At 46.7% G+C, this 14,068-nt stretch overlaps 2 protein-coding genes across 3 annotated transcripts; one reads left to right on the top strand and one right to left on the bottom strand.

The window, feature by feature from the left end:
* Positions 1 to 4,541: 4,541 nt before the first annotated feature.
* Tmed6 (transmembrane p24 trafficking protein 6) lies at positions 4,542 to 9,703 on the top strand. 2 transcript variants are annotated; one of them, XM_085681631.2, is made up of 4 exons: positions 4,542 to 4,797; positions 6,626 to 6,689; positions 7,448 to 7,596; positions 9,366 to 9,703. In XM_085681631.2, the coding sequence occupies exons 1-4, from the start codon at positions 4,585 to 4,587 to the stop codon at positions 9,591 to 9,593; spliced, it is 654 nt and encodes a 217-aa protein (XP_085537757.2). In that variant the 5' UTR covers positions 4,542 to 4,584; the 3' UTR covers positions 9,594 to 9,703. The 2 variants fall into 2 exon arrangements, with proteins under 2 accessions (XP_085537757.2, XP_048286894.2); XM_048430937.3 differs by having other exon boundaries at positions 4,543 to 4,797; positions 6,563 to 6,689.
* Positions 9,704 to 11,522: 1,819 nt separating this feature from the next.
* Nip7 (nucleolar pre-rRNA processing protein NIP7) lies at positions 11,523 to 13,969 on the bottom strand. Its single transcript, XM_048430924.3, has 5 exons — positions 13,815 to 13,969; positions 13,623 to 13,709; positions 13,389 to 13,527; positions 12,755 to 12,895; positions 11,523 to 12,581 (listed from the first exon to the last, which is right to left on the bottom strand). Exons 1-5 carry the CDS (start codon positions 13,868 to 13,870, stop codon positions 12,462 to 12,464), a joined length of 543 nt encoding a protein of 180 aa, XP_048286881.2. The 5' UTR covers positions 13,871 to 13,969; the 3' UTR covers positions 11,523 to 12,461.
* Between the last annotated feature and the right edge of the window lie 99 nt (positions 13,970 to 14,068).

The following is a 14,068-nucleotide window of genomic DNA, read 5'->3' on the forward strand; positions in this document are numbered from 1 at the left end:
TCTTTAGTTTAATTGAAGCATGGAAAATACAGGTTTAGAACTTGTTGCTGTGTGTGCATTGATAGTCCTGCCCTCTTACCAGCCAACACAAGAAGCCACAGTGAGACCCGGAGCTGCCCAGCACGGTGCCTTGTAGTTGTAGCTAATTTTGGCCTTTCTCCACCCCTGATTTCTTGCCCTCAGATCCCATCCTTGAAGGCTCTTTCCAGGGAGTAGGGTGAGACTGATGGATTAAAGATGCATAATTCCCTGGCTAGCATTTGTCACGTGTCCATGGGACTGTTTCTACAGGACTCCTGAAACAACTGCTTTGCTTTTTATAAAACTAAATTTTTCTATAAATGCTGCTTTTAACATAAGTTATGTTAAGATTGTGCTGACAGGTCTGGCGGTGGTGGCACACACCCTTAATTCCAGCATTCAGGAGGCAGAGACAGGCGGATCTGTGTATTCAAGGCCAGCCTGGTCTACAAGAACTAGTTCCAAAGCTACAGATAAACCCTGTCTTGGGGGGGGGGGTGCGGAGAAAAAAAGAAAAAGAAAAAAACTGCCCCAGAGCAAGCCAGGCACGTGGTGCACCTTTAATCCCAGCACTCAGGAGGCAGAGGCAGAAGGATCTTTCTTAGTTCAAAGCCAGCCTGGTGGCCGACACAGTAAGTTCCAGTACAGCCAGAGATACACAGAGAAACCCTGTGGGGGTGGGGTAGGGGAAAACTGCCCCAGAGCAGTCAGGCCTCCCAGGTGGTGAGATGCTTACTGTCTGGCTTCAGGGGAACTGACGTCTGATCTCTGCTTATTACTGTTAAGTATTTTCTTCTGGCCAACAAACTTCTCCACCGAGGCAAATAATCCCAGTCAGATCAAATTAAAAGATACCGAGGTATAATTGGGTGCCAATGCTCCCAGGTGGTTCTGGGAAAACACTGAGGTGGGGAAATGATCACCAGAGAGGAAAAGGGTGTTGGATCCTAGAGTCCAATAACTGAGGAGGAGTTGCCCCAAGAAAACACTCTCACACCACAGTTGATGTAAAAGCATGAGAATTTTATTTCTGTCGTAACAGGGTCGCTCAGAATTCAAGCCAAGGACCTCAAATAGCTGGTGCAGGCTACTTTTAAAGCAAAAAACCATAGAAACAAGGGGTGGGGGAACTCAGGGGTTGTTTTCCAACTGTTGGGATTGGCTAATTCAAAGGGCTATTAACAATAATTGGTCTGAGCCAGGACTGGTGGGTGTTGCCAGATCAGGTGAGGTAAGAGGAAACATTTGAGGGTTACTTTGATCCATTCCCAGGGACTGAGTCAAAACATCAGGAACTGAGTCAACATCTTAAGGGTTATCTTGCCCCAATTTCAATAACTGAGTTCTATCTGGAGAACATTCACAAAGACTCAGGGAGATGGAAAGTTTCCAACATTTCAGTACATGTGTGGGTGATTGTTAGATTCCTGGTTCCCAGGGGAGAGGGGAAAGCACTAAGGCTGAGAGGCCTCAGAGTTGTCTTAAAGTTCTACAAGGGAAGACCACTGGTAACCTGGAGACCACGTGTTCATTCTCTGGGGGGCTTCTTTCCTTCCCACCAGTTCCCGAATAACCACTCTGACGCTTTGTATTTTAAATGGTCCGCAAATAGCACAGGCTTATTATTAACTAGCTCTTACATTTTAAGTTAGCCCACATTTCTGATTTACACTCTGCCACATGGTGGTACCTATTCTCAGTACAGTGTGCCCATCTTGCTCTTTCCGCATCTGGTCAGCATCTCTTTTGACTCTGCCCTTCTCCTTCCCATCATTCTTAGTTTGGTCACCCTGCCTATACTTCCTGCCTGGCTGCTGGCCAATCAGTGTTTTATTAAGCCAATTCCAATAGCAAATCTTTATGATGCACAAGAGGATTATTCCATATCAGGGTTCTAGAGGGACAAAGAAGCCATCACAGCCAGGTGGCGGTGGCACATGCCTTTAATCCCAGGACTGAGACAGAGAAATAGGTGGAATTCTGTGAGTTCCAGGACAGAGTTCCTGGTCTACAGAGTGAGTTGAGTTCTAGGACAGCCAGGGCTACACAGGAAAACCCTGTCTCAAAAAACAAAACAAAACAAAAATCTCCATCACGGCAGGCAGGTGTGGCAGCCAGAGCAGAAGCTGAGCACTCACCGTGAACTGCAAAGCAGAGAGACTGCAAAGCAGAGAGAGCTGGGCATAATCCTTTAATCCCAACACTCTGGAGGCAGAGACAGGCGGATCTCTGTGAGTTTGAGGCCAGCCTGGTCTACAGAGTGAGCTCAAGGATAGACCCAGTTTCAAAAAGTAAAACCTAGAGGAGGTTCATCCCTAGTGACATCCCTCCTCTAGCAAGGCTACACCATCTCATAAACCTACCCAAACAGTGCCACCAACCGAGAGCCAAGTCTTTAGACACCTAAGACGGTTGGGAGGCAACACTTGCAATCATTCCCTGAAATAAAAACAAGAAGCTGGGCAGTACCCATCTAAGATTCCAGTACTTGGGAGGTTGAGGCAGCAGGGTTATAAATGCTAGGCCTCCTGGGGGTGCACTGTGGGATCCTATTTCGCCTGCCCCTACGTTACAGATGTCAGAATTTGGGAACGAACATCTTGAGAAACTGTCTTAGAACATAAGGACTCCAGCTATGCCAGCTATTACTGTGGGGCCGTGACCCTTCGAGGTTTGTGTCACTGCCCTCAACCCAGCGTAGCAGATGACAGTATTGATTGTAGTGCTGTTGTTCGGAAGAAAAAAAAATGTTGGCCACACTCTGAGCTTGGTGCCTGTCACAGAATCAGTGGGTGTTGAAACCATGAAAAGGAGGTTGAAGATTAGGATATATAATACTTTTAGGGTTGGAATATATAATGGTATTAAAGTGGACTTTGGACAGCCTTTCCCTCCCTGTGGGTGCTGAAGAAATCATGGATGAAAGAAGAGAAGGAAGGTTTAAACAAGATTATCTTTCTTGTTTTTTTGTTTTGTCTTTTGAGACAGGGTTTCTCTGTGTAACACTCCTAGCTGTCCCGAACTACCTCTTTTAGACCAGGCTGGCCTCGAACTTACAGAGATCTCTGCCTCCCGAGTGCTAGGATTAAAGGCGTGCGCCACCACTGTCCATCTTTCAGAGGGTTTTGGAGAGCTTTAGATAGACCAGTAGGTGAAAGTCAGCATCAGGAGAACTCAGTGGAGGGGTAGACCACCTTCTTGTTACTGTCTTGATCTGGGTTTCTATGAACACCATGACCAAGAGTAACTTGGGGAGGGAAGGGTTTATTTGGTTTTTTTCTTCTACATCACTGTTCATCTTCAGGAAGTCAGGACAGGAACTCCAGCAATGCAGGATCCTGGAGGCAGGCCCTGATGCAGAGGCTGCGGAGAAGTGCTGCTTACTGGCTTGTTCTCCTTTTTTTTTTTTTTCTACTTATTTTCTTACAGAACCCAGGACCACCAGCCCCCTCACACAATGGACTGGACCCTCCTCCATCAATCACTAATTAGGAAATGTCCTCCAGGCTTGTCTGTAGCCTGATTATATAGTGACACTTTCTCAATTGAGGTTTCCTCAAATGAGCATAGCTTGTGTCAAGTTGACATAAAACTAGCCAGCTCTTGTTCGTACATGAAAACTTTTATGTAGCTGGGTGTGGTGACATGCGTCTTACTCTCAGCACTCAGAAGCAGGCAGATCTTGGAGTTCAGGACTAGTCTGGGTGTTGGAGAGAGCAGTGGTCAAGAGCACTGACTGCTCGTCCAGAGGACCCGGGTTCAATCCTCAGCACCCACATGGCAGCTCACAACTGCCTGTAACTGCAGTTCTAGGGACTCTGTCATCCTCATACACACATGCGTACAAAACACCAATGCAGCACATAAAATAAAAATATTTTTTTTTTAAAAGTACTGGCTACTCTACTGGAGGTGAGACTTGAACCCACATGGAGGCCTACAGCCTTCTATAACTGTAGTCCCATGAGATCCAGTGCCCTCTCCTGGTGTGCAGGTATACATCTAGACATAACATCCATATACATAAACATCTTTAAAAACAGTCTGGTCTACATAGGAGACCCCTGCACCCCACCCCCAAATGTGAGAAAAATACTTTGGGTGTGCATGTATGTGCTGTGCTTTGCTCTAGGCCAAATACCACCCTAGTGTTGAGTAGACAGTAAGTGGCACCTGGCCATTTGATACGCGAAACTTCATCTCAGCCAGCTTTTGTCAGTATGCACAATGGCTATAAATTAACTTGTCGGATATTTAATCTACAAGAAGCAAGACCTGAGAAAACAGCACAAAGAATGAATGGAAAGCTCTCTTCCAATACAGTGTTTTTCTAGAACCCATTAAGTAGATCTGGCAAGCCACTTTTCTTCAGGTGAAAGTAAAATCTATCTGTGAGCCAAGATGTGGTGGGGGCGGGGGAGACATTTGTATTGCAAAATATCTATGATAGCCCTGAAATTGGTCCTAACTGTGACTCGTGGGGTTAATGATTAGCCAGATGCTCTCTAAGCTTCCCACAGGGCTGTGAACAGCTCACCTGCAGAAGAATCCACAGGAATCGGTATGTTCGCTTTGTTCTGTGTGGCTGGGCTGGTGGCTCTGAGCCTGGTGACATCTGCTAAGAGTCAGGAAACAGGTACCCTAGTGGGCTCTGAGGACCAACCACTCCTCCGTGAAGCTGAACAACATGACTTTGCCATCATGATCCATCCAGGAGATATGGAATGTTTCTGGCAATTTGCTGAACAGATGGGTTACTTCTACTTCAGCTATGAGGTGCGTGGAGGCCTCCGGCCATACCGTTTTTAAAGCGAGTCAGGTCATGTGTGATGCTGTGGTTGCCGCTTGTGAATCAGTGGACCGTCAATCGGAGGGCAACTCTGGATGAGAGCTGGGTGAATAGCCAGCAACAGGGGCTAAAGCATATGGGTTGATCTAGAACTGGCAGCTACGGAAGTGTGCACAAATCTAAGGGACAAACCCATGCTTCTTCAGGAGACAGCCATCGCTTTCCCTCTGATTTGAGGCGACGGGAGAGCCAATACCTTCTAAAATAGTTACATTTGCAACAGAGTCAGATGAAAGAGTCAGGTAATAGATTTCAAATGAAACCACTGAAGTTAATTCTGGGGGGAGGGCAACATCAGCTCTTCCTGCCTCTGTTAATCCTCAAACCAGAGAATAACCAGCTCAAAGCTTGTTTATGCAACCAGACAATTCTGGTTTTGTTTTTAGATGTATCTATTTAATATGAGCGTTCTATCTGCACATACACCTTTATGCCAGGAGAGGGCATCAGATCCCAGTAGAGATGGGTGTGAGCCACCATATGGTTTTTGGGAATTGAACTCAGGACCCCCAGAAGAGCAGCCAGTGCTCTTAACTGCCGACCCATCTATTTCTTTTAGGAAGGTACCCATGCCTTGGGCAAGTACACCCAAAAGAGCTATGCCACCTAAGGATTCTGAGGTTAATATTAAAGTTAGAGGTACTGTCTTTGTCTTTGTCTTGTCTTGTCTTTTTAAGTTGTGAAGGCTCTTGGGTAAGACAGGGTCTCATGTAGCCCAGGATACAGTCAAGGAGGTGACCTCACACTTGAGATCCCGCCTCCACCTTCCCAATGCTAGGACTACAGGTGTGCAGCGGCGGCACGCCCTAGATACGGAGCACGTGCTAGGCAAGCACTCTGCGGAGCTGTAACCTCGTTCTCTGTTTTCATCTGGGAAACCTATTAGCTTTTTTTTTTCTTTTCAGTTTTTGGAGATAGGATCTCAATATGTGGGCCTTTCTAGGTGAGAAGGTACAAGGTTCCTGCATTTCCCAAAGTGTGTGCCGCCATACCCATCCATAACAACTTCCTAAGATTGATTTACACAGTAGTAAACTCTATTGCCCACTGAAGTTAACTTACCAGTCTTTTGTTTTTCAAGACAGGGTTTCTCTGTGTAGCCCTCGCTGTCCTGGAACTTGCTCTGTAGACCAGGTTGGCTTTGAACTCAGAGATCTGCCTGCCTCTGCCTCCTGAGTACTAGAATTTAAGGTATGCATCACCCCACCTGGCCTAATTTACTGGTCTTTTATGATCTATGTTATGCTAGACCAGAGCTTACTGAGGACAAATGTCGGAGGGAGGGTACTGCTTGCTTTGGGGAGGGGACTCTCAAGCAGCAAGCACCAGATCCTGGTCACTCCAGGGAGCTCAGTCACCCCAACTTCAGCCAGGAACTCCAGGTGTGTGGCACTGATCTGTACCCGTGTGGCAGAGGTCTGCTTTCTTCCTCAGCAGGGGAATCACTGGGGTGACTCTGTCCTGCCTTCTGTGTGTCACAGCAGAGCGCTCGGTGTTGATGTGGGTCCACAGCAACATCATGGAGGCAGCCGAAAAGCCATCTTCAGCTCTGAGTGTCTAGAAAAGGGCTGGGAGGGGAGCACCATCTGTGTGAGCTGCTATGCTGACCCCGGGGTGCGTCTGTCCTACCATGTCGCTGGTGTCTGAGTGATGGAGCAGGGACCTTTTCTTTTTTTTCAATGGTGTCGGAAGGTTCAGCGCACACTCGGGATGTCTCATGACCATCACATTGCTGCCACCGTACATACTCCACAGGGCTTCCTTATTGACACTTCCCAGGATGTCCGGGGCCAGATTAACTTCGCCACACAAGAGACAGGTGTGTATCCATTCCCCAGGCTATGATAGTGATCAGAAGTCTCTATGGAACTGAGAAATAAGGGTCGGGCAGTGGTGACCCACACCTTTGATCACAGCACTCAGGAAACATGGTTGGGGAATCTCTGTGAGTTCGAGACCAGCCTGGTCTACAGGAGTTAGTTCCATGACAGACTCCAAAACTACAGAGAAACCCTGTCTCAAATGAATGAATGAATGAATGAATGAGGGAGGGAGGGAGGAAGAAAGGAAAGAAAGCAACACACACACACACACAAAACCCCAAAAACAAGAACAGTGTCCTTTGCGTTAAAAATGGTCCTATTACTTTCTAAACAGATGCTACAGTAGTAATTTTGAAACCAGGGAACAAACTAAAAGTGGTAACAAGTGACTTATCCCAGTGTTACAAAGGCTGAGGCATGAGAATTCTGGGTTCAAGGCCAGGCTGAAGAATGTAGTGAGAATCTGCCTCAAATTAAAAACATAAAGCAAGTTGCGCAGTAGTGGCACAGGCCTTTAATCCCAGCACTTTGGAGGCAGAAGCAGGTGGATCTGAGTTTGAGGCCAGCCTGATCTACAGAGTGAGTTCCAAGACATCCAGGGCTCCACAGAGAAACCCTGTCTCGAAACATCCCCCATCCAAGAAAAATCTACAACAACAAAAAATAAAACAAACTGGTGAACAGCTATGTCTAGGGGAACCTTCAGATGGTGGGACCCCTAACCTGTGATAATGAGATCCAGGAATTCCCACAGGGTTCTATCGGCTTTGCCTAAGAAATGACCAGAGTCGCTTCAGTTCTGTGCAAGTGTACCTCAACCTCGGAGTCTTCTATGAGGGGCTTGAAATGGATCACAGACAGAACCAAAGGAAGCAGCTGAACGACACTCTGGACGCGATCGAGGTGATGGGATTGGCATCCGTGGGGTAGAGCCAGAACGATGACTCGTGACAGAAACGAGATAGGCAAGGGGAGCTGAACCCTTCAGTGCAGCGGCATGCAGCATGGAGCTCCTGTTTGGTGCCAAGGAAGGCCTGGGCGAACAATGGCTAAGATCATCGAGCCCACTGCCTGTTTTAACACATGCTCACAAGGTTTGCAGCTACACCTAGTATCTAAAGCAGAGCAGTCTTTAAAGCAGAGTCCCCGAAAGAAACTCTAGACACATCTGACTGTCCCATGCCCTCCAGAATCCCTCAGCGCTAGAGTCACTACTGAACTGACCAGGTGGGCCTTGAACTCAGAGATTCATCTGCCTCTGCCTCCCCAGTGCTGGAATTAAGGATGTGCACCACCACTGCCCTGCTTTGGTTAATTAAAAAAAAAAAATCCAACATCTCTTTATATGCTTATTAACCATTTTGTAGACCTTTGAGAAAATGTCTACTCAGTTCCTTTGCTTGGGGCTGGGGATGTAACCAGTGCTAGCTAGCCCGTGCCTGGCAGGTACAAGCCCCAGCACCACATGGTGAAAAAAGGTGTGTGGGGGGAGGTCATCTTTTTCTTAAAAACTCCTTGTAAGAATTTCGTTTGGATTCTGGGTAAGAGCCTCTGACTAGACGTGGGCTGCAGGGATCTCCTCCATCACTGTCTCCTTGGCACACAGAAGCTTTTGTTCTGTAAGCCTGACTCTTACTGGAATAGAGCCATGTTCATTGACAGTTACACATCACTTATGACTGCTTTTGTGCTAAAATGGCAAAATTTGGTACTTGCAAGAGACATCTTGCCAAAGGTATTTGTTTATAAGCCTAACAGAGTTGGAGGGAGAAGACATCAGTCAGAGGGTAATGACATGCCAAGTACACACCTCAATCTAAAATTGTTCGAGAATTATTCCTGTCACTGATGATAGCAGCTTATACCCATAACTCAACAGAGTAGATCAGGAATTCAAAGTTATCCTTGGCTACACAGAGTTTGAGGCCAGCCTGGGCTACATGAAAAGTAGCTCAGTAAAAGGGTATTTACCTTGCTGGGTGATGGTGGCACACACCCTTAATCCCAGCACTCAGGAGGCAGAGGCAGAGGCAGATGGATCTCTGTGAGTTCGAGGCCAGCCTGGTCTACAGAGCAAGCTCCAGGACAGCCAGGGCTACACAAAGAAACCTTGTCTTAAAAAACCAAAATAAAAATAAATAAATTAATTAAATTAAATAAGACAGAAATAGGGTTTACCTAAAATGTGGGTCCTGAGTTTTCTGGATATTACTGGATACTAGGAAATCCTTCTTCCTCCTAGGTACAGTCTAAGGCCCCATGCATACTTCCCAACTTTAGAACTACCTTAGCAAAAATTTTCAAATACATCCAAAGTACCACTTTGGGTTTTGTTTTGTTTTGCTTGCTTGATTTCTCTGTAGCTTTGGAACTTGTCCTAGGACTCGCTCTGTAGACCAGGCTGGCCTTGAACTTCCTGTCTCTGCCTCCTGAGTGCTGGGATTAAAGGTATGCACCACCACTGCCCAGCTGGTTTTTTCAAGATAGGGTTTCTCTGTGTAACATCTGGCTGCCCTGGAACTTGCCAGGAACTTGCCGAGATCTACCTGCCTCTGCCTGTCGAGTTCTAGAACCGTATGTGTGTCAGAGTCATGAGTACCATGACTTAGGTAAGTTACCTTAGTCAGGCGAGGTGCAGCCGCAGCCAGAACAGCATTCCTCCTTTCCCACAGATCAGTACACGAAGGATGGAGATCCATGTTTTCCACATGTGGCGCTTCTACAACTTTGCCAGGATGAGGAAAGTGGCTGACTTCCTCCTTCTCCAGTCCACCTACACCTATGTGAACCAGTGGTCCGCAGCCCAGAGTCTCGTTATTGTTCTTTCTGGGGTCCTTCAGCTCTATTTTCTGAAACGTCTTTTCACTGGCTCAGCTGCTGACACGAAGCTGAGATGCTGATATATGGCATCTTTGTCAAAGCTTTGGTCAAATCAGCTTTTTTGGAGGGGGAAAAAAATCAACTTAAATCCTATTTGTGTTCATTAATAAATGCAAGTGGTAATAAAAAAGTGAGTTCTGATGCTGATTATTCTAAAATATGTATTATGTACTAAACTGAAATACCATTTTTTAAAAAATATTTATTTATTATGTATACAATATTCTGTCTGTGTGTATGCCTTAAGATGGTTGTGTAATGTAACCATTACAGATGGTTGTGAGCCACCATGTGGTTGCTGGGAATTGAACTCAGGACCTTTGGAAGAGCAGGCAATGCTCTTAACTGCTGAGCCATCTCTCCAGCCCCAAAATACCAGTTTTTGAGACAGTTTCAGTATGTAGCCTTCACTGGCCTAGAACTTACTGTGGCAATTCAGCTAGCCTCAAACTCAAGAGATTCACTTGCATCTGCCTCCCCACTTGCATCTGCCAAGGTGTGTACACCACCCACACTGGAAAATACCATCCTCTACATAACTGTCCCCTCCCCTTCACGGACTCCACTTAAAAGGTAATGGAAGCCCTGGAAGGGGGTTCTGAAGATGGAGCTCAGTTGACAGAGGCCCTGCTTTGCAGGCAGCAGCTTTGGCTTTGATCCTAGCACCAGATGAATGAGTGGGGCACACAGGTCTGCACCCTAGCACCCCACAGGTGGAAGCATTAAGGTCAGCCTCAACAGTTCAAGACCGGATCTCAAAATACGTTAGAAAGCTCTGAGAGGGAGCTGAAAATGACGGGTCAAAGCAGAGCCTTGTTGAGCGGCTTTAAGTTTTCAATCCATCGGATAGGACTGTGACGGTCAGCATTCCCTCCTACCTCGTCCTAGAGACTGGACTCAACATCAGACTTGGTGGCACATGCCCTACCACTCTGCCAGTCTACCCATTGAGCTATCCTGCTGGCCCTACAGTGCCTTTCTGTGGTCGAAAGTATTTTAAAGGCTGTTACCTTTGGAAACTAGGTGCGATGACACAGACCTACAATACCATTGCTTGAGTGGCTAAGGCAGACTGCCTGACTACTTAGTGTTTCAGACCAACTTAGATACAATGTTGAGACCTTGTCTCAAAAAATAAAGAGGCTGGGTGGTAGCCGTGCACGCCTTTAATTCCAGCACTCAGGAGGCAGAGGTAGGTGGATCTCTGAGTTAGAGGCCAGCCTGGTCTACAGAGCAACTTCTAGGACAGCCAGGGCTACACAAATCATTTCAAAAAAAAAAAAAAGAAGAAAGAAAGGTTCTGAGCCCACTGTAGTATTCACCCATTTAATTCTAGCACTTCAGAGGTAGATGGTTCTCTTTGAGTTCAAATACATAGTGAGACCCTGTTTCAATTAAAAAATAACAAAAATGTTTCAATACAGGCAGGGAAGGTGGCTCTGGAGTTAAGAGCCATCTCTTTCAGAGGACAGGAATTTGGTTTCTAACACACCAACATATGGCAGCTTACAACTGCCTTTAACTCCAAAGACTGGCCTCTGAGGATACTAGTACCCAAGTAGAATATACTCACACAAACACAGTGTTTTGTTTTGAGACAGGGTTTCTCTACATAGCCCTAGCTGTCCTGGAACTTACTATAGACTATTGATTGGCCTTGAACTCAGAGATCCCCCTGCCTCTGTCTCCTGAGTGCTGGAAGAAAGGTGTGCATCACCATGCCTGGCACACATACAATTTTTTTAAAATGGCGACTGGAGAGACTGTTCAATAGTTTAAAAGTACGGGCTGCTGGGAAAGACCCAGTTTGATTCTAAGCATCCCCACAGCGGCTCACATACGTCTGTAATTATAGTTCCAGGGAATCCAAGACCCTCTTCTGGCCTCCATGCCATGAGGCAATTATACACACACACGTACATACAGACAAAATATTCATACACAAAAAATACATCTAAAGTTCTTTTAAAAATATATCTTAGTATTTATTCCAAAACTGTTCGCCGCCAGATCCTATGCAAGAAGCTTTACAATCATTATTTTTAATCCTGAATATGACTGTTACACTGATGATTAAAGATGTTTATCCAGTTTTGTGGGTTTTGAGTTTGTTTTTTAGGCTGGTCAAGAACTCCCTATGCAGATCAGGCTGGCCTCAAATCCATAGGGATCCATCTGCCTCTGCCTCCACAGTGCTGGAATTAAAGGTGTGTAGAACCACACTCAATAGTTTCATGGCTTTCTCCCCTTTTAACAAAGGAAGAAAATGAAGCGTGTCTAAGTGGAGTGACTTGTCCATTACCACACAACCGGCAGGCAGCAGAATCGAGGCCTGAGTACAGGGTCTTCCACATCATACACCGCTTACCACAAAGAAAAATAGCTGAACCGCATCTACTATTTTACTAAATCCCATCTGTAAGATCACAGCAGAGCCTACTAGTCTTAAATGACTGCTTCTATCTTTAAGATGCTAACAAAATAATAGAAAGTCCAAGATGTCCTTACTAGCCTGCAAAAGGGTTATCACAGATAACAATAAAACGGCTCCTGTCCTCAGTGCAGTGACTTAGAACTCGCTATCAGAACAAGTCTGTTGATTCCAAGGTGATGTAGATGGAGAACAGAGACACTATTTACTCAAACACATGACAGCTTTTGGTTTGTTTGGTTTCAGTTTTGAGACAGGGTCTCACCACGTAGTCCAGGCTAGCCTTGAACTTGCCAAGTAGTCAAAGTGGGCCTGGAATCCTATTTTTAGGCATTTCCGTTGAGTAAGAATCCAAGTTGCATATATCAGTGCTGTCCAAATCTAACACGATGATGTCCGCACACAGGAAACTAAGCTAAGTCCTTTCACACGGCAAAAAGGTCCTGGGATGACCGTCCTAAGTCAGTGTCTCTTCGTGCCGCACATATTCCCCAATGTCTGCTTGATGAAACACCACAATAGCCATGGGGTCCACTTTTCTGCAGTCTTGAGTAGACTTTGCTGCTACCCCGAAACCCTAGAATTGAACAGACACCAATTCACTCACAAAACACAAACAAACAAAAAACCCCAAAAAGCTTTATTAAAACAGCTGTATCTCTGAGAAATTCAAAGGATGCTGAGAGGTAACTCTCACAGGTGCACAGACTGAAACAACATCCCTTCCAAAAGGCTTCCATCTCTACTCACCAAAGGAATGTCCGCCATGGAGTAAACCACTACTCCCTGGTACTGAGAAGTGTTTTCAGTGATTCGACCCAGACCGGATTTCAGCACGTGGTTTCCATACAAGAAGGACTGCTCTGCTCCAGGCTTTATCCACACTTTATACTGAAAGAGGGTTAAAAACCAAGAGCCAAAAACGTTAGCTCTATCCTGTAGCGAGAGTACCTGCTGCTTCTGTGTTAAAGGAGAGGAAGGGGATGGACAAACGGACAAACAAGTTCCCTTTAAACTGTTAGGACGCTAATCTTTTTAACTTTTCGCCATGGAGTTCCTTCCTCAACTCTACATCTCAACGCTATAATTTACATGAAAGCTTAACACTTTTATTTTTGGACCCCAGGATCCTTCTCATCACAGCCACTTCTGTTCGCTGCTCACCGGCTGACACTGTGGAGGTCTGTTTCCCTACAGGTTTCTAGGCTACGCAGCCACGCGGCATCCTTAGGTCCACATCCCTTCCTAAGCATACCCAAGCAGCAATACCTCCAAGCATCTGGGGCTGATACTGGCAGGAACTCCATGTAAATGAGTCTGTGCTGACCTAGCCGTTTTCCCTGACTCCATCCCCGATGGCAAAATGTAGACCAGCTCCACACACCTTGGCATAGGGTGCAAGGTAGTCAAGCGCTGTAACGTGCAACCGGAACTTGTGGGTCTTGGTAAACTTTCCAAAACACGTCCCCAGTGAAACCAGCTTCTCCCCGGAGATGTTGGCGGCCAACTTCAGGATCATCTCACTACAAGGACGAGGGAGGAAGGTACCTGGGTGACGGCCACCGACGGACGCAGACCTCCAGCCCGATTACACGGTGCGCGCCAAACCCCACCTCACCTCACATAGTAGACGCGGTCGTTGTGCAGTCGGAAACAGTAGGTGCCGTCGGGCCTGTCCACCAGGAGCTGCAGATTCTCCCCGATGCTGAGGGCAGAAAGGAGATTGGAGGCTGCGCCAGGACCGTCCCGCCCCAGGGCCGCGTCCCCGCTCCCCGCACGCCCGTCCCTCGTCCGCCTCTCGGGTGCCTACTATTTCGCGATCTTCTCAAACATCACTCGGGTCTCTTCTTCTGTCAAAGGCCGCATTTTCCTGCAAGCTCGGTTGCCGGGATCCTCGTGCCCGGAAAGACGGAAACGGAAGTCACCTTACCCCGCTTCCTGGCAACACCAAAGCGTGCCTCTCTAGCCCTGTGCCACGTGTTCTTTGTGCTAGTGCCACCTAGCTCGGAGGCCCTCCGGCGACCGGAAAGCCGGTTGGGCGGAGAAACCATAGAGAAAGGAAAT

The sequence above is a fragment of the Myodes glareolus genome, chromosome 22, assembly GCF_982192425.1.
Source record: "Myodes glareolus chromosome 22, mMyoGla1.1, whole genome shotgun sequence".
In the NCBI taxonomy this organism is placed as follows: Eukaryota; Metazoa; Chordata; class Mammalia; order Rodentia; family Cricetidae; genus Myodes; species Myodes glareolus.